Raw genomic sequence first — 19,430 nt, forward strand, 5'->3', positions numbered from 1 at the left:
GCTTCATTTACCTGCGAATGGGTCTTCAATCACCACAATGCAAACCATGAGAACCCACACGCTGTGCAATCACATGCTGCACAACAACGCTTCGCCATTAATGTATGGGCAGGTATCATTGCTGACTGTTTAGTTGGCCCATACCTGTTACCACCCAGACTGGACTCTCAGAAGTATTGGACCTTTCTGGAAGAAGTTCTGCCAGATTTACTGAAATGTTCCAATGACTGTGCGTCAGCAGATGTGATTCCAACACGATGGGGCGCCAGTCCATTTGGCATTTCTGTGCATCAGTATTTGAACAGGTCCTTTGGGGCTCGATGGATTGGGCAGGGGACCTGTCGCATGGCCCTACTCTCAACTGATTTATCGAGCATTGATTTCTTTCTGTGGGGGACCCTTAAAACCATGGTGTATGAAATGCCTGTTGTCTGACATGGACCTCGTGGCAAGAACTGCCATCACCGCTGCTAATATCCGGGAAACTCCAGGTATTTTCGAAAATGTACGGCAATCAATGCATTGACGGTGTCAGGCATGCATCACTGCTAATGATCATAACTTTGAGCACCTGATGTGAAACCATATTATGTATCCAACTATTATTGAACTGTTCAGTTATGCCTAATAAAGTTTTTTACACTACTTACTGCCTTGTGTTATTTCTGTATCATTGTGTCTCTGCTAGTACCTTCCAGTGGTGTTTCCGGTCATGCTTTCCTATGTGAATATGTTGAGTTTGATGTTCTTTACCTTCTCTCAAAGTTTGTACATGGAATTTAGAACCACCCTGCAAAGTAAATATAATGTACTATTATGCAAACATTCTTAATTTGTCAGGTAGTTCTTGGAATAGATAAAAATGGAGTGAACTTTTATGACCACATGCTTCACATTATAAGCTAGTTTATAACCTAATCTTGTCATTAGGGACTATCCCGCTCACTACCTACTTCTCCAGTATCCAGCCTCCAGCTCTCCTCTCTCACTTTACCTAAACATTGCCATGACTATAAAATCAGTTAAAAATTAAACATTCCATCAGAACATGTCTACTAAAAGAAAGTTTCTCTCAGAGTTTGCAAAAAAGCAAAAATTTATTCATGAGTTAGAAAGTGGTGTGAAATATGCTGAAGCATATAAAAAGTTTCCTTTGTCCTCTTCAACAGCATCAACATTGTGGAAGAATAAAGATGTTTACATATGGGCACTGGAAAACAACATAACCAAAACAAAAAAAAAAAAAAATGTTGAGAGTGCAAGTTTACAAATGTCGATGAAGCATTGCTTCAATGGTTCACTATGCAAAGAAGTTCTGGATTCTAAAGAGACAGTCTGATTTTGAAGGCTCGAGCAGAAAATTTCCTAAAAATTTACATGCGACAATTTTGTATGTAACAACAGCTGGCAGGATCAATTTAAAAACCAACATAACAACATCAATAAGTTGTTATAAGTCAGTTTTTAAAAAGACTAATTGAAATCATGTTTATTATTAATTACTATTGTTTTTAATTACAGAGAAATAAAATGTGTTTAGTATTATGTGGATTGTAATTTATACAAGTATATTCATACAAATTATATCTAGTTATGTAATTATATATTTTTCTTTCTAATACTTTTGTTTTTTTGAATCCATTTTTTTATTGAGTTACTGAGAATTAAAAAAAAATAGGAGGTAGATTTAACTCGTCACTGATACAGGGGGTAATGGTTATAACAAGAAAGTTTTGTCAGTCCCCTCGTAAGTTATAACTAAGCTCAACTGTATTATTATTATTATTATTATCATCATTATACCCAGACCTCAATGATGGTAAAAAATTATTGTGAATGGTCTCCCTCCATCATGCACACAGCTGACAAGAGCATACTACACAGATATAACGAACCACATGGATATAACTATGCAAACATTCTTAATTGCTCAGAACACCCAATTCTTGGAACGAACAAAAATGAAAGGAGTAATTCAACTTTTATGACCACCTGCATCACATTACAGGCCAGTTTATAATCCTGTCCTTGGGGAATCATCACCTCACTACCTACCTTTACAGTGTAGAACACTGCCTTAAATACATTCACATTCTCTGCAGAAACCACACTCTCAGGTAATGCATTCCAATCATTCACCACTCTCCATGCAAAAAACCTGCTGTCACTCCATTGCTCACACTCTTCCTTATATTGCTTCTGGGGATGATCTTGTGTTCTCCCCACCCCAACATTCTATGAAAAACCTCTTCAACATTACTTCGATAGAACCTCTTACTAACTTATATATTCACTATTATACCTGCTCCTATTCACTAAACCGTAAATTGCATATTTCTCAACCTTTCTTCATACTCCACATTCCACAGACAAGAAACCACCTCAGACAATCACCTCTAAACCCTTTCCAATATCTCTATATCATTTATATAAGTAACTAACCAATAATTAACAGCAGCTGCATAGATTTGGTAGCTCAGTAAAGAAGTGAACTGATCCTATCCAGAAGAGGGTAATCTGGCTAATTAATGATTCCTCTCTAACAGACCCACTTCAATTCCTTTCTCATAGATGTTCAGTTTCTGCCTTATGCCTCTTCTATAGATACTTTCATGAACATTGCTCTGTTGAATAATACTTTATAATACAAGTAACCATCGTTTTGTTTTGATATAACATCGTCTACAAATTGTAGTAACCCTTAACCCTTATGAGAGAATATCAAGAATAGTGAGGGATCTTGCTCCACCTTTGCTTTGAATTGCCTTCACCGATAATTTTTCGGCATTGAAACTCATAGATCGTAGTTATCGATCTTGAGTTTCACTTACTGGCTATATAAAAACATAGGATTCTTATCCATTTAATATCTGTAGTAACCCTTGTTCAATGCAGCACTTATACAACACAGTTTCGATAAAAACACGGTCTACAAATTGTAGTAACCCTTTATCTTTTCATATATTTTTCACCCTGCAACTTAAAAATCAAATTTTATCTTCATTAAATTTGCATCTGCCTGTATTGCACATGTAGCTATAAGTAGCTAATTTATATTAGGAAATATACCCTTCAGCATGCATGTATATCAATTGTTTATTGTATAAAGTGTTTATTGTTGAAAATTGTCTCCGTTGAAAATTGCTAGGAAAGCGCATTAAAAATCATAAGTGTGTTAATCTCAAGCTGATCACTTTATTTTCTGGTGAGTTACATACAATATGTAATGCTTTTTTAAGTAAACATTTTATTTTTATAGTAATAGCCACTTAAAGGGCTTTTGCGATATGGTTAAAAATGAAATTAGTGAATTAATTGATGGATAAATAGATTTAAATGAGGAGAAACTGGTACAATTAATAGATGACATCGAACCAAATGGTGGGGATAGTTCTGCCGAAGATTCTGATTGTGATGAATCCATTAAAGAATTCAGTTTAAAGAAATTAGCAGAAGAATTGGACTTAGGCAGAAAGAGGAAGTTATTTTACGGATAATGATCCCTCAATGGAGTGCTCCGGAAAATTCACGAGACAATTGGATATTTGTTTAGCTCCATATTATGAACTTAATAAAAAATTGCAGCATAGTGGTAAGGAAGGTCTTATTACTGACTTCTTGATAACTAAACTAGCTGAAGTATGCAATGAGAATTATACAAATGATGTCCAAGAGATTTCAAGTGAGGATGACGTCTGGCCACTCGTAAATAAAGAACATCTACAAATTGTTCGTTTTGAAGACAGTGATGTAACGATTAAAATATGTACTTTATTTTATTTTGCCTAAAACATTTATGCATTATGGGCAATGAAGTTTATGTACAATTTGTATTTTTATAAGTTTATGCTATGTATTTTGTTTCATAGTTTATATGTTACTATTACTACTATTATTCGTGACACCTCCAAGGAGTCCAAAGACTCATCGCGGGAGGACACCTACTATACAACTCCGTCTCCACTACTACACCAAACCTCTACTACCAATCACCTACATCAATGCCATCTACTGCCCACAACCACCACCACCACAGAAAATCATGTATCCCATTAAATATCACTACGAATACCATCATTTGTGATGATATTTAAATAGCAAATCTGGTAAAGATTAATATAATAGTCAATTTTATGAAGATTCTTTTGGGCATATATATGCATGCATGTACATACAGACATAAATTTCACAAATCAAAATACTTGAAAAAATACCTACAATTTTTTCATGCTGTCTGAAGTCTGACCAACTGTAAATAGCATTCCATTCTGCAAAATAATAAAAAAATTGCTTTGGATAATATATTATCTAATATAGGAAATAAAACTTTCCATTATATATATTACATCATATATATACACTGAGTTAGCTTTGCATTAGGAAACCACCCACCAAAAAAATTAAATAAATAAATAAAAAACAGCTGTCCTGGTCAAACTCTCAGGCTGAATGTTTAAATTCCAGTGTGGGCATGGATGTTTGTGATTGTCATTAGGTGGAAGAGAAATTTCATCACCAACTGTGAGACAATCACTCTCTTTACTGGAGAACAAAAGCAGTTTGAAAATAATTTGTTGGGTCTCTAAAGCAGAATTTCCAGATTATGTAAAATATAAAATATACAAAAAAAATTAAATAAAAGAAAAATCTTATCCTACTCATTGTCTAATGAATTATAAGTTAACAACCTTTTTGTGGTGATATTAAAAATAATTTAAATTGAAAGAGAATAAAATGCAACAAGCAATATTTTGTGTTTAACTAGTTAAACATAAGATATTATTTCTTTTAGCACAAACATTTCGTGCTAAAAGAAGTAATCAAAAATTGTGTGTTAAAACAGTAGTTTAACTAATTCAGTAACCACTTTATCTTTGGCTGTTTTACAGTATCTACAATCTCAGTATTATTTATTTAAAAAGGGTTTTGTTCTCAGAATCTTACTTTTAAATAACTGTCTTTTTTGTCTTTTTTTTACCCCATAAGACTTAATTTTAGAAAGCACAAGGTTAGACAAAAATATCCAGCCTGCAAGGTTCCTCACCATTGAAAAATTGTCCACCTACAATTCGATTTTAATATTTATTGTAATATTTAATATAAATTAATATTCTAACTCTTATTCAAGTTAATATTTTTTTTTGTTTGCAAATTTATTTCTTAATTTTTTTATTTAGCATTTATTTTTATGCTGTAGTGCTGACAATAAAGAGCAATGATGGGAAAAAGCACTCATTTTGTTTAAGAATATGCAGTCAGCAGCAGTCAATCATCCACTAAACTGTAAATATACTTAAATAGGAATAATGTTGCATTAATCATTTTTGCTCATTACATAAAATCATATAAACAAAAATTATGTATTAAAAATACTTAATTTTGAAGCTAACATGGATATTTTTTTACTTCATTTCTGTATATGTGAACTGTGAATATTTGTTTTTTTCTGCAGCTTTATTATAATTCTGATGTGATGTGATGACTAAACATTTTAAAGTGGTCTTTCTGAAAACTGAACCATGGGGAAAACACTACTGATCATCAATATTTAAAATACAACTTCTCCCAATCCTAGATGACAAATTGAAAATTTGATCAATTAACAGAGGAAAATAGAAACTGTGTGAGATAGAATGGATGCAAAAAATAAAAACAACCTGCCCACTGGTATGGCAGAAAAACAAAGGTAGGGAGCAGTGCAAGTAAAGAGAAAGCAGAGTATGAAAGAACAAAACAGGGAGGATAGTTTTGTATGGAGACATCATGCAAACCTCTTGATGAGAATGTGACAAAATCAGGTTTTTCTGGGACAAAGATCAAAGTTGTTAGCAATGCTGTAAAGATGCAGAGAAAGGGAAAATGAAATATGATTATTATTTTTATAAAAGATAATATATATATCCATTTTTATTTTATAGCCAGATTATATTTTCTTGATAGCATATTAGAATATTTCCTTTGGCATGGGAGCTGCCTTTGGTTTTGCACTACTTAAAAGACATGAACCCAGTATACAGGTCCATATCTTTGCCTTTTTTAAAATGAACAATGAAATATAATTATTTTGGCATTTACAAATGATCTGCCATATAGTAGGCATGGTATGCAAGAAGATATGAATGAGTTGCTACTATAAATTGAATAAGAAGAGAGAGAGAGAGAGAGAGTAAAGATTGCGAGTCAGCCACCATGGTATGGTAGAGGCAAAATAAGGACAAAGATTGCGAATGATTCACTGCACAAGTTGTGAAGGAGGAAGAATGGTGTGGATTTTATGGATGTCTGGTTGTGAGTTTGATAGACAAGAAAGATTATATAAAGAGGATAGTTTGCCATTGAATGGATTCAGAGTTATATGTATTGAGAAGGCACAATTTGGAAAACAAAGATGGGATGCAGAATTCATGCTTGGTGGGAATGTGTTGTTGGAGGTGGAGGAAGTAAGCGATCTGGAGGTGATAGTGGATAAGGATCTTAAATTTAGAGGACACATAGCCAAAATTGTGAAGACAACACAAAGGCTTCTCGGAATAATGCGGAGGACACTGACGTGTAGAAGTAGGGAGATTCATGTTCCTTTGTATAAGGCTTTGATTAGGCCACACATGGACTATTGTGCCTAGATTTGGTGAGCTGGTTTTCAGAAGGATGAAGAGATGTTGGAAAGGGTCCAAAGGAGACTGACTAAGGTAGTTTCTGACCTCTGGAATGTCGAGTATGAGGAAAGATTGAAAACATACAACTTGCAGAGTCTGGTGGACAGGAGGAAGAGAGGAGATATGATAGAGACCTACAAGTTAGTAAGGGGTTGTTATAGGATCAATGGTAGAGAGGTTCTACAGAAAATAGTGAGAGATCAAGGGGAGAACCAGAGGTCATCCCTGGAAGCTGTACAAATAGGGTGTGAGTAGGGGAGTGAGAAGCAGGTTTGTTTCATGAAGAGTTGTGAATGATTGGAATGCCCTGTCTGAGAGTGTGGTGTCTGCAGAGAATTTGAGTGTGTTTAAAGCATGGTATGATGAGCTGTGTGTATGATAAAAGGACCTCCCAGATGAGTCTTTGACTCCATGGGATCTTGGGTAATAATAATAATAATAATAATGAGGGAAACCAATGTATGTGGAGGAAAAGTGAAGGATTGAAAAGTAAATGAAACAGACAATCAGAATACTAACTATTCTGAAATAGATTTTTTCAAAATTGCACAATTTTGCACTGAGTACATTAGATTAAAAATGTTAAAATAGAGGTATCAAACTAGAGACCACATTAGATTTCTTCCATGGTTGTTCAGATTTGGAGAAATTAGTATGAGTTTATATACACAATTATGTAGATGAAAGTAATATTTATAGAGGTCAACATGATTTCTTAAGTGTCACTCTTGTCTCAGGAGCAAATCCTTAAGAAATCAAAAATCCCTCATCAACCACTGCTCTTAAGAAAATTACCCTTTATACGTATTTTATATTAAAGAAATTGTAGTGGTTGATAAAAGAAATGTATAAATTTTCTAGATTTTGAAAACACATTTGACAGACTGCTGCATGACAAGATGATATTGATGTTAACAAAGTATGAGCTTAGATATTAGGCTGGTACATACTGATATCTAAGATCATGTTTGCATACTTTTTGGGAGGATTTGAATAAACTACAAATGGGGCACGAAAGAGATTATAATTATTATTATCTTAAGAACCCATGGAGTCAAACATTCATCTAAGAGGTACCTTTGTCATACATACAGCTCATATACCTAGCCTTAAACACATTCAAATTCTCTGCAAACACCAGACTCTAAAGCAAAAGCATTCCAATCATTTACAACTCTCCATGCAAAAAACCTGCTTCTCACTCCCTTGCACACACACACATCCTCCTTATACAGCTTCCAGGAATGATTTCTTGTTCTTTCCGATCCACGATTTTACAAAAGACCTCTTCATCATTAATCGTATAGCAGCAACTTACCAACTTATGTGTTTCTATCATATCACCCATCTTCCTTCCTTCTATCCACTAGACTTTGTAAATTGCATCTTCTCAATCTTTCTTCACATTCCAGAGACCAGAAACTAACTCAGTCAATTGCCTCTGGCCAATTTCCAATCAATATTTCTTTATCCTTTTAAAAACCAGGTGACTAAATCTGTGCACAGTAGTCAATGTGTTCTCCAAATTTTAGATTATTATCCACCGTCACCCCCAACATCACTTACTTCCTCCACTTCCAACAATATATTTCCACCAAGTGCAAATTCTACATCCCATGTTTATTTCCCAAATTTTAAAGCCTTACATTTTGCAACAATGAACAGGCATCCCCACTTCCATGCCCATTCACTCAATCCATTCAAGTCTTCGTGTAAGGCCAGAACATCTGTTATACTCCTCCTAGTTCACCCCAACTTTGCATCATCTGTGAAAAACTGAATATCCTCATTCAAATCTTCCCCACTATCAATAGGTTAAATAGCAATGGCCCTAAAACAGATTCCTGAGGCACACCAATAGTGACTTTCCTCTTGCAGAATATTTCTCCTCCATATACAACTTGCTGATACCCATCAGATACCTAATCGCCAATCCAGTACACTAATCTAATAACCAGCCCCATCTGCTCTAGTTTGACTATCAACTTATCATGTAGTAATCTATCAAAAGCCTTAGATTTGAAAAATTAAAGTATTCTATAGTGTATCCATCAGGGGCGAATTCTCCATGCTTGCTGCGCAAACTCATTAATTGAGAAAGAAGTAATATTTATTTGTTAATAAATGCACGCATTTATAAGAATTCCATTTAGGCTTTTATTTTTGTAGGCAGAAGACATCTTAAGCTTGCACGGCAACAATTGAGCTTTGCGTTGTGTATCGAAGACCAATGCTTGCTCGTCTAGTCAAAGCTACCTTGGCTTGCTCGGTTGTAGGAGCCTCCAGGTCCTCTCAGCAGCACTGTGATTTCATGTGTGCACATAGCCATTTCACGTCGTCTCACTCTGTTGCTTAAACACAGGCCATACACAGTCAACGTAGCTCTAGCCAGTGAGCTTCAGCCAGCCTTTACAAGTGTGCGTGTTGCTTGGGAAAATTAAGTTACAACCAACTTTTTATGAAGATGTTATTGACCTGTTCATAAAGAAGAACCGTAGGGTACAATTTGCATTCAAGTAGCTAAATTGAAAAAGATAGAATATCATTTATAAAATAAACGTTGTATTTGTATGTTTAAATGTACATAATTTCTAAATACATAGTTTTAAATGGTCAGTAAATCATTATTCCTAATCAGACTGCAGTCACACCTTTCACTTCCAGAATGATAACAAGAGCAAGCATGAATTTCAAGACCAGCATTCACCCGTGGCATCCATCTCCTTTGTCTGATGAAGCCATCCCCTTATTGTAATAAATAATAAGTAGATTAATAAAACATGACCTCCATTTAGCAGATCCACATTATCCATCAAATATAATACTACTGTTATCAACAGAATTCTGGATCCAGGTTCTCACCAGCCTTTCCAACACTTTAACCACAACTGACACACAGATAGGCGAATAATTAGAAGCTTGAGTTCTCCCTTATGAAGCAGCTCGGAACTTGACCAAATATAAGACATATTAAGCAAATATGTCATGGCAGATGTCAACTCCCTGGCACTTTCCTTCAAAATACATGGTGATATATCATCAAGCCCTACAGCCTTATTAACATCAAGTTTGCTCAATTCTCCATATACCTCTTGATCAGTTACAGTCAGTATATCCTCCTCATCATCCACTGCTCTTAAACTCTCCATGATGTCACGTTCACAAGAATGAAAGACCTGCTCATTACATAACTATATAATCCAGAGCAGTTGTTCTAGTATCATTTTCTCCAGTCTCTCATCCTTCCATTTACCATTCTTTTTTTTTGCTGGCTACATATCAAAAGAAACACGCTTGAATTTTTTTTTTTTTTTTGGCTTCATTAGCTAACTGCTGCTCATACTGAACTATTGCTACCCTTACCAACCAAGTTACCCTAATTGCATGTTCTTTGTATTCCTCATGGAATTGATGATTACCACTCATCTTATGTTGCCTTCATAATGCCTTCTCCTTTGTTCACGTGCTTAATGTCTTCATTCATCAATTTCATCTCTACCTTATTTAACCTTCTGACCCTTGGAATATATTTAGGCATTGCTTCTACTAGGTAGTTCTTGAATATCACCCAAGCAGCACTGATCTCCTTTTCACCCAACTCTTCATTTCATGCTACACCTGCAAGCTCTCTGAGCTTCTCATAATCACCAGTCTTGTAGTTCCCTATATACCCTTTCATCATATAAGTCCTCACACTGTTGGCAACCACTCAGGTAATCACTTCATGGTCACTCTCATTTATTTACACCTTATTTATCTTATTAGATGCCAATTTAACATTACTAAGTGCAAGTAGTGAGAGCTTTGGAATACAGAGAATGGGAGGATATGTGCCCTACTGGTGGAAAGGAGGAAGTCAAATCCTCTTGTGATAATACCTAGATCTTCAAGTAAAAATCAGATTTCTCTTCTTAGACTCAGTCATGTCTCTAGCCTTTCCTATCACATCATGTCTCTGCCTCCAGAAAACTAGATATCATTTTTCACTCAAGATAATACTTCTCAGCTCCATGATGATGTTGTGGTTGTTGTCTTAGATTTCCCCAATTTTCCTTATCCATCCCTTTGGACAGTTGAGCCCTCCAAAGAGGGATTTTTAAGTATGTATTGTGACTATAGATCCGTGTGTGTGCGTGTGTGTGTGTGCGTATATGGGCCAGTTTTCCTATTCTGAGAGATGAAACACCCAAGTTTCCAGGTGAAAGAAAACTCTCTACCATCATATGAGACTGGCTGACTCACCTTTAATCAAAAGAGATCAGATAAATGTTCCTCACATCATGGATGGGAATCGAACCCAGGTCTTTCCAACCAAAGGGATTCGTCTGTACTGACTGAGCTACAGAGGCTCTTAACTCCGTGATTTGTAAAGTATCAGAAATCACATATCAACCCTTCCTTAAAATAATGTTCTCACATTTTGAGTGGTGCAACAATGACTCTTGTGGCCAATATTAAACATTAAGCTTGCAGGAACAGGTACTAGACTCTTATCTCAGCCAAAAGGCTGAGAAGCAAAAAGTATTAGTGACTGCTGTGAGGGGAGTACTGCAAAATCACAGTGTACCTCAGAGATATGTTCTGAAAGCATTACTGTTTAACATGAAGAACTACAATGAGAAGATCAAATGTGGGCCTCAAGAGTATCTGAATATACTGCATGAGGGAACAAGTGAGTGGAGCTACCAATTGTCGCAAAGTGTAAAGTCATGAAATCTGATAGGCCAGGATGGGATGCAGGGTATATAATTAATGAGGAAATCTTGAAGGAAGTAAGATATCTGGAATAGTGTGGTGGTGGTGGTGGATGATCCACTAAGTCTATATCAGGTGTCTGGAATGTGGGATAAAGACAAAGTGAGGGAGTGCAATTTGCAGAGACATGAATGGGAGAGAAGGAGAGAAGGATTACTGTTATTATTAACATTTTACCTCCATGAAGTTAAAGGACTCATCACAGGAGGTCCATACTCTCTTGTGCAAAAAAAATCGAGTCGTGATGCCAGCCTGGCTGGTCGAGTGGTTAATGTATCTGCTCTCCAGCCAAAAGGCTGCAGATACAAATCCACTGTGGGCATGGATGTTTGTGATTGTCTGTGGAAATACTAGTGGTGGTGGTCGGCGATAGATGGCACTGGTGTAGTTGCAGTCAGTTGGTAGAGACAGAGCTGAAGAGCAAGTGCCCTCCTTCAATGAGTCTATGGACTGCCTGGAGGTGTCAAATAATAATAATAATAATAATAATAATAATAATTAAACCCATTAACAGTTTCCACACTTCCAGACAATGCTTTCCACTCACCAATTACTCTCTGTGCAAAGAACCTGCTTCTCACTCACCTGCACACACACCCTTACACAGCTCCAGGGATGGCCTCCAGTTCTACCCTTGCCTCCCTCTACTCAATGAAAAATCTCCTCCACATTAATTTAGTAACAACCTCATCAACTTATGTCTCAATCATTTCCCCTCTCCTTCTATTCACAAGGCTCTGTAAGTTGCATTATTACAATCCCCTCATACTGACATTCCATAGACCTGACACTGACTTAGTAAAACTTCTCTAGACACTTTCCAATACATCTTCATCCCCTTAAAAACCAGGTGATCAAATCTGTGCATAGTAATCCATATGTGGCCTGATCAAAGCCTTATACAAGTAACCCATAACTTTTTCTACTTCTGCATGTCAATGTCTTCATTATTATTGCCATAATACATTGTGCTGTTTATACAATTTTAAGAATATTATTCCTGAACTGCAAGTCTCTGTGCACCATCATTCCAAATCTCTCATCCTTTCTGCCTCCTTCAAAATTCTACATTAATTGGATGCTCTGCATCCCAATCTTGTCTACCAAATTTCAAGACTTTGCAACATTAGGCTGATAGCTTCACTCACATAACCTATTAAGATTCTGCCCAACCACTGCAAGGCCACAACATCTGCTCTACTTCTCATAGCTCTTCCCAACTTGTCATCATTGGCAAACAGCAGCACATCTCTAGTTAAACTGGTTCCAATGTCATTAATGCACAAGTCAAATAATATGCTCCCAAAACAGATCCCTGTGGCATTTCACTAGTAACCTTCCTCTTTTGGAGTTCTACGCCTCCATATACAACCTGCTGATAAATCTGACAGCCAATTAGCTATACAGCTCACTAGTCGGTTATCTAATGACATCAGTTTTAATTTAGTTACCATCTTATTAATGGTAACTAAATTAATAAGATGGTAACTAAATTATCAATGGCTATCAATGGCTTTTGAAAAATCCAAGTATGTCATCACAGTATATACATTTCCTTTATCCAGTGAATTTGTCAATTTTTCAACACTGTAATATGTTGAAAAATATGAAAAATATAAGCAGGCGAGTTGTCATGAGCAGCAAAACTGTGAATGGATTTAAGGTATGGTTTGATGCTCTTTTTGTGTGAGTGTAGACCTCCTCAACACAACTCCTCCTGTACAACCTACATATCAACTAATTTGTAATCATGACCCTTCTTAATTTGCAGTCATACCATGACAGTGAACATACAATTTTTACTTTCTCATTCTTCTTTTTTGCTTCCTCCAATAATTCTTTCTCTCAATATCATACTTCTCAGTTTTCAAATGACTCATACTATGAAAACAACTAACTATTTGTATTCTAACAGCATCACTAACATCCTTGAATATCTTCTTACTCAGGGAAAACAAGTGTTGCACTCTCATCAAGCACTCCTCTTATTACTGAATCATCACAATATGAGGGTGGGTGGTCTGAAAAGTTTTCGGCCTCGACCATAGATGGTAACACTACTGGCACAATTTTTTTTTTCTATGTTGGTACATCTGTCATAAGCATCCATGTGAAATTGCAAGTCATTCTATCAAGTAGTTTGTTTTATACAGCTATCTGAAGAAAAAGTGTTGTCTTATCTCTTGAAATGGATAAAACTGTGTATCGTGAGGTTATAAAATTCTTTGTAAAAGAAGGTTTAATGACAAAAAAAATTCATTAGAAGTTCATAAAATTTTACGGGCACTCTTCTCATTCATTTTTGACAATTAAGAAATGGGCTACCGAGTTTAAACACAGAGCTACCAGCCTTGAAGATGATCCATGTGAAAGACGTCCAAAAAGTGTAACACCACCAGAAATCACTGATCAAGTCCATGATATGGTATTGGATGACTGGCAAGTCAAAGTGCATGAAATTGCTGAGACTATAGGCATTCCAAAAGAATGTGCAGGATATATTTTGCATGAAGAATTGTAAATGAAAATGCTTTGTACGAGGGTGCCACATTCACACAAAAACACACTTGCATGAAAATCTCTGAACAGTGCTTGGAGCATTTCAACAAGAATGAAACTGATTTTGTGCGATGATTTATTACTATGATTCTGCTGTGTAATGGATTCACCATTACACACCAGAATCCAAACATCAGTAAAAACAGTGGACAGAAGCCGGTTGTTCAGCACCAAAGAAGACAAAGTCATGGCATCAGTGTCTTGGGATGCTAAAAACATTTTGTTTATTAATTATCTTGAATAGGGTAAAACAATAACTGGGGAATATTATTCCGATCTTTTAACTAGACTAAACGAAAAAATTGATGAGAAAAGACCCAGTTTGGAGGGAAAAAAAATCATCTTTCATCAGGACAATCCACCTGCCCACAAAAGTGTTTTGGCAATGGGAAAATTAAGGAATCTGCACTATGAATTGTTGGAACATCCACCTTATTCCCCAGATTTGGCTCCCTCTGACTTCTATCTCTTCCTAAAACTCTTCCTCGCTGGTCAGCATTTTTCTTCAAATCAAGATTTGATTGCAGCTGTAGAGGGGTATTTTGCAGATCTTACTGAGAACCACCACAGGGATGGGATAATAGCATTGGAGCATCGCTAGATTAAATGTATGTCTTAAGAGAGATTATGTTGAAAAATAAAAATAATTTTGAAATTATAAATATAGTTTATATTTATTTTATAAATATAGTTTATAAAATAAAATAAAATAAAATAAAATAAAATAAAATAAAATATAGCAGGAGTACATGATATTCAACCAGAAATGCTGAAGTATGGTGGTATAAAAGTCTTACAGTGGCTGCACTACATAGTTCAGAAAGCCTAGACAGAGGGACAAATTCCTGATGATTGGAGTAGAGCTCTCATAGTACTCATATATAAAAAGGGAAATAAAACTGAATGTGAGAATTATAGAGGTATTTCTGAGGTATTACTGAGGTATTACTGAGTGTTCCTGGCAAGATCTATGCAAGTATACTTGAGAAACGGTTGAGAAGAATTGTGGAAGAAAAGCTTGGTGAAGAACAAGCTGGATTCAGGCCAAATAGAGGCTGTCAGGATCAGATCTTCACTTTACGACAAATAGTCGAGAAAGCATGGGAATACAACAAGGATCTGTATTTAAGTTTTGTCGATTTGGAAAAGGCATATGACAAGGTGCCAAGAGAGAAGTTATTCAATACGCTGCAGTTATATGGTGTCGATGGGGCATTATATCAAGCAATACTTAGTCTTTATTTGAGTTGTAAGTCAGCAGTTAGAATTGAAGGAAGTACAGGAAGATGGTTTAATGTTAAATCTGGTGTCAGACAAGGATGTACATTATCCCCTCTGTTATTCATTATCTATATGGATCACATTATGAAGGAAAGTGGTATTAAACCTGATATCAAAATTGGAGATGTTAAAGTCAGCTCTTTGCTTTATGTGGATGATGTTATACTTCTAAATAAATCTGCTGCAAGTCTGCAAGATTCTCTGACTAAATTGAATAGCTGTTGTAATAGATATGGTATGAAGGTCAGCAATAAAAAGACAAAGACAATGAAAATAGGCAGAATCATTGAAAATGTCAACTGTGTTGTGAATGGAGAACCTGTGGAACAAGTAAAACATTTCAGCTACTTAGGCACGATTTTTACTGAAGATGGTAAATTAAATATAGAAATAGACAACAGAATCAGCAAAGCTGGTATGGTGGGAAGTCAATTGAATAAATTCATATGGAATAAGAGAGAAACTAGTCGGAACACTAAATTAGCTGTATACAAGACAGTGTTCAAACCAGTTTTAACTTATGGATCTGAGAGCTGGGTCAGAAGTAAAACACTTAACCAAAGACTAGAGACCGCAGATATGAGAGTCCTGAGAAAGATTAGAGGTGTGAACAGATGGCATCAATGGCAATATCATATTAAAAATGAGGATATTAGGAAAGAACTTGACATTGTCAGCATCCAGGAATGCATTACCAGAGCTAATCTCAGGTGGTATGGTCACTTAAACAGAATGGGAGAGGAAAGATTAGCAAAACAAGTTCTCCGCCAGGTTGGCAGGAAAACGACCCAGAGGAAGACCAAGATATAGGTGGATTGATACGGTACAAAGTGCCTTAGATGATAGAAATATGAGATCTGATAATGTTGGCGTCTTGACAAGTAACAGACTGATTTGGAGGAAAATTGTAGATAGGAAGTTAGTAATGATGTAATTTTTTCGTGTAGTACTGTCATATTCTGTACACCCCTTGAGGGTACATGGCAGGAATTTGATGATGATGATGAAATTATAAATTCGTTTTTTATTGTAAGGCCAAGAACTTTTCTGACCACTCAAATAATATCCTTTTTTTGCTATCTTTTCTCCTCTCGCATCTTTCTTTTATTTCTTTGATTCATTTCTATTCCACCTGCTAGATGGTTCTTCAATTGCAGAAGCTCACAACTTGTCCTGTAAAACATATTTTTGTTATTATTCACATTTCTCTCATTACCACCTCATCATTCTACAAACCTTCCATCAATATTATGTTATTTTCCTTCATACAATGTTTGCCTTTATCACTTCCATTATTGCGCTTTCATTTTCTCAGTGACACTCATACTTTTGTCTCAATTGCACATATACTGCAGTCAAAATTATTCATAAATACTATAATAATAAATATATTTCTTCCAGAAAAATAATAAATCACCTAAATTTCTAATGGTGATATGAAAAAAGATGAACTGTAATCAATACAGTCTTTAAATCTTTGAGCAATTAGTGATTACCCATTTTGAAAATTAGTGTGTATTTGATTATATTATCAAATTCGTTTTCAGATTCTTTTAGCCATGTTTTTATTGTTTTCTCAAAACTGAATCACTGAACTGATTTTTTTCAACAATTTTTTTAAGGACTAGCACTTTCTGAAAAACCTGTATAATTCACACCATGGTACTAATTTACAACAATCTTTATTTGTTACACCATATATTGTAACAAAAAAAAAATTAAAACAATATACTGAATCAAACAGATACTGGTTTATTGAACACATTGCCAAACAAGCAGAGTTAAAAATAATATATACAACTACATCAGTTTTTAAATTTGCTTTACTCTTCCAGATCCCACAGTGGCAGTAAGGGTTAAATATCACATTACACCTGTCTCAAAATTCAATTAATTGTTCACAGAACAATGAATTGTTTTCTGCAGAATGGAGAGTTCTAGAGCAGGTGCACTCCATTGCTGAGTCTTTGGGTTCCATGGAGGTGTCATGTAATATTAGTAATAGAATACAATTAATTGTGTTTGCAGAAGAATACTTTCCTATTTCTCCTTTCTATTAAATAAATACAGATGATTCACACTCTAATAAAGTTACAGAAACCACAGGAATAGTTTGTTATACCACTATCATAAATTTCTTTTGACTTACCATAGAGCCTACAACATTTTGTTCAGGACTTTCAATAATTTGTTAAAATGAGTGAGTTTGCAGTAATGTTACTTGTTATAAGGAGTCATTGCATCTTATGTTACTTGCTATAGGAAGTCGCTGTATTTTGCATGGATCACTATATCATCTTCAATCAATTTTAATGACAATAGTTTTGCCAATACTTTTGGTTATTACAGAGAGAACACGTGTACTTTAGGAAACTAGGCTCTGCCAAATGTTTTTAATTCGTAGTTATATTCAACTCGATTAATTTGAACTCTACTGTACAACTAAGTGCTTCAAGAAACATGATTATGGAATTCGACATGGATGTATGAAAAGTAACTTCACACATTTGCAATATTTTCATTTATTTCAAAGAGCATGCAATTCTTGAAACTGATTTCTACCAACAAGTTTTTTTTTTTTTTTGGTTGCAACTCCAGCCAATTTCAGTGATTAAAGCAATAAATGATTGTTATGAGCTGTGAAGGATACGAGGATTCAGCAGCTGAGGGAAAATGACCTACGATATATCTGTGACTCTATTATTTTCATTTATTAACTTTGTTTGTCATATACCATATTTTTTTTTTTCTAATGTCTGGTAAAATAATCACTTAAAGGAAATGAGAATGAGAAGAGTGCAAAATTTCAGAGAATGATCTATTTGGCCATAGGAAGTCTATAAAGAATTTCAGAAGAAATCCAAAAAATAAAATAAAATAAAATAAAATAAATAACCTTATTATTCAAGAAAACTAAATCAACAGCCAACTAGCCATGTTCCATCTCTTGGTAAACTTTAATTCTTTAATTCTAAATGTAATTCAGTTCTTCTCTAAATTACCTGCAGAAAAGAAAAAAATAATTCTTCCATTTAGTTTATAGTTTAATTCTTGGATTTAGTTTTACAAACGAAAATGCTTCGCTAATCATGAAAATCTGACAATGTAACTGGTCAGTTGTGAGACCTTATTCTTGTTGAGAGGCTTATACGCTGATTATACATGATAACTAATAATTAAGGAATTGACAGCGTACACTAGAAATATAAATTAAATAAATTTTAACATATACTTTTTGATATTTCGGCAAACATCATTTGCCATCTTCTTGGGAACTTATTACAAAGACACGTGCACATAAGTACTACATAACAGCAAATGAGAACCGAAGCTAAGAAGTTAATGTTTTCCTAAAGTCCTGATGGTGCCCCCTGGCGGGCTATATTGGTAGTTCTTGGCCTTTGGCTGAAGTTCTTCTGACAAATGTTTCCCAAATTTGGGGCAGTCTCATGCATCCAAATTTGTTGAGGTTTGGCATATTCCTAAGGGCTGAGGCTGATTCCATGAATAGTCTTTCATATTTGAACTTGCTGCGGTGTATAACTGTGGCTTTCTTCCATCTTATTCTGTGGCGAGTATCCAGAGCGTGGTCTGCAAGCCCAGAGTGGCTGTACTTGTGAAATCAGATGTAATCCTTGTGTTCTTAGATTCTGATATTTGCTGTCCTGCCTGTTTGGCCAAAGTAGGACAGTTTACAGCTGCAAGGGACCTGGTATACACCAGGTAGGTCTAGGGGAAGTGGTTGGTCTTTAGTGGAGCGGATAAGGAATGTCAATTTTCTATGTGGTCTGTAACAGGTGGTCAAGTCATGTTTTTTAAGATTTTGTTGATTTTTTCCGAGGTGCCTCGGATGTAGGGAATGGTGATGGATCTAGAGTAATCTTTTTGTGAAGGGGGGGGGTGGATAACTGGGTTAAGTATTTTTTGGATTCTTTTCGGGGGGTAGCCATTGGCTGAGAAAGTGTCACGGATGTGATTTAGTTCAGTGGTTAGGGCTTGATCATTAGAACAGATTATTTTTGCCCGGTTGAATAGTGTCTTAATAACTCCATATTGTTATGAGGGGGGGGTGATGGGATTGTTGGTGAATGTATCTGCCTGTATGGGTGGGTTTTCTATAAACTGAGAAAACCAAGGTTCCATCAGGTTGGTGGGTGACTAGTGTGTCTAGGAAGGGGA

General features: G+C 35.5%; 1 protein-coding gene across 1 annotated transcript in view; it reads right to left on the reverse strand.

Moving 5' to 3' along the window:
* LOC150100406 (uncharacterized) overlaps positions 1-19,430 on the reverse strand; it is a 621,895-nt gene that overhangs the window by 472,432 nt on the left and 130,033 nt on the right. The window contains exon 8 of the mRNA XM_090402392.1: positions 4,219-4,268. Within this exon, the coding sequence (XP_090258518.1) occupies positions 4,219-4,268 (50 nt within the window). The remainder of the gene's footprint in view (positions 1-4,218; positions 4,269-19,430) is intronic.

This window comes from Typopeltis vanoorti, chromosome 13, assembly GCF_054136105.1.
Source record: "Typopeltis vanoorti isolate ZY-2024b chromosome 13, IOZ_Tvanoo_1.0, whole genome shotgun sequence".
NCBI classification, from domain to species: domain Eukaryota; kingdom Metazoa; phylum Arthropoda; class Arachnida; order Uropygi; family Thelyphonidae; genus Typopeltis; species Typopeltis vanoorti.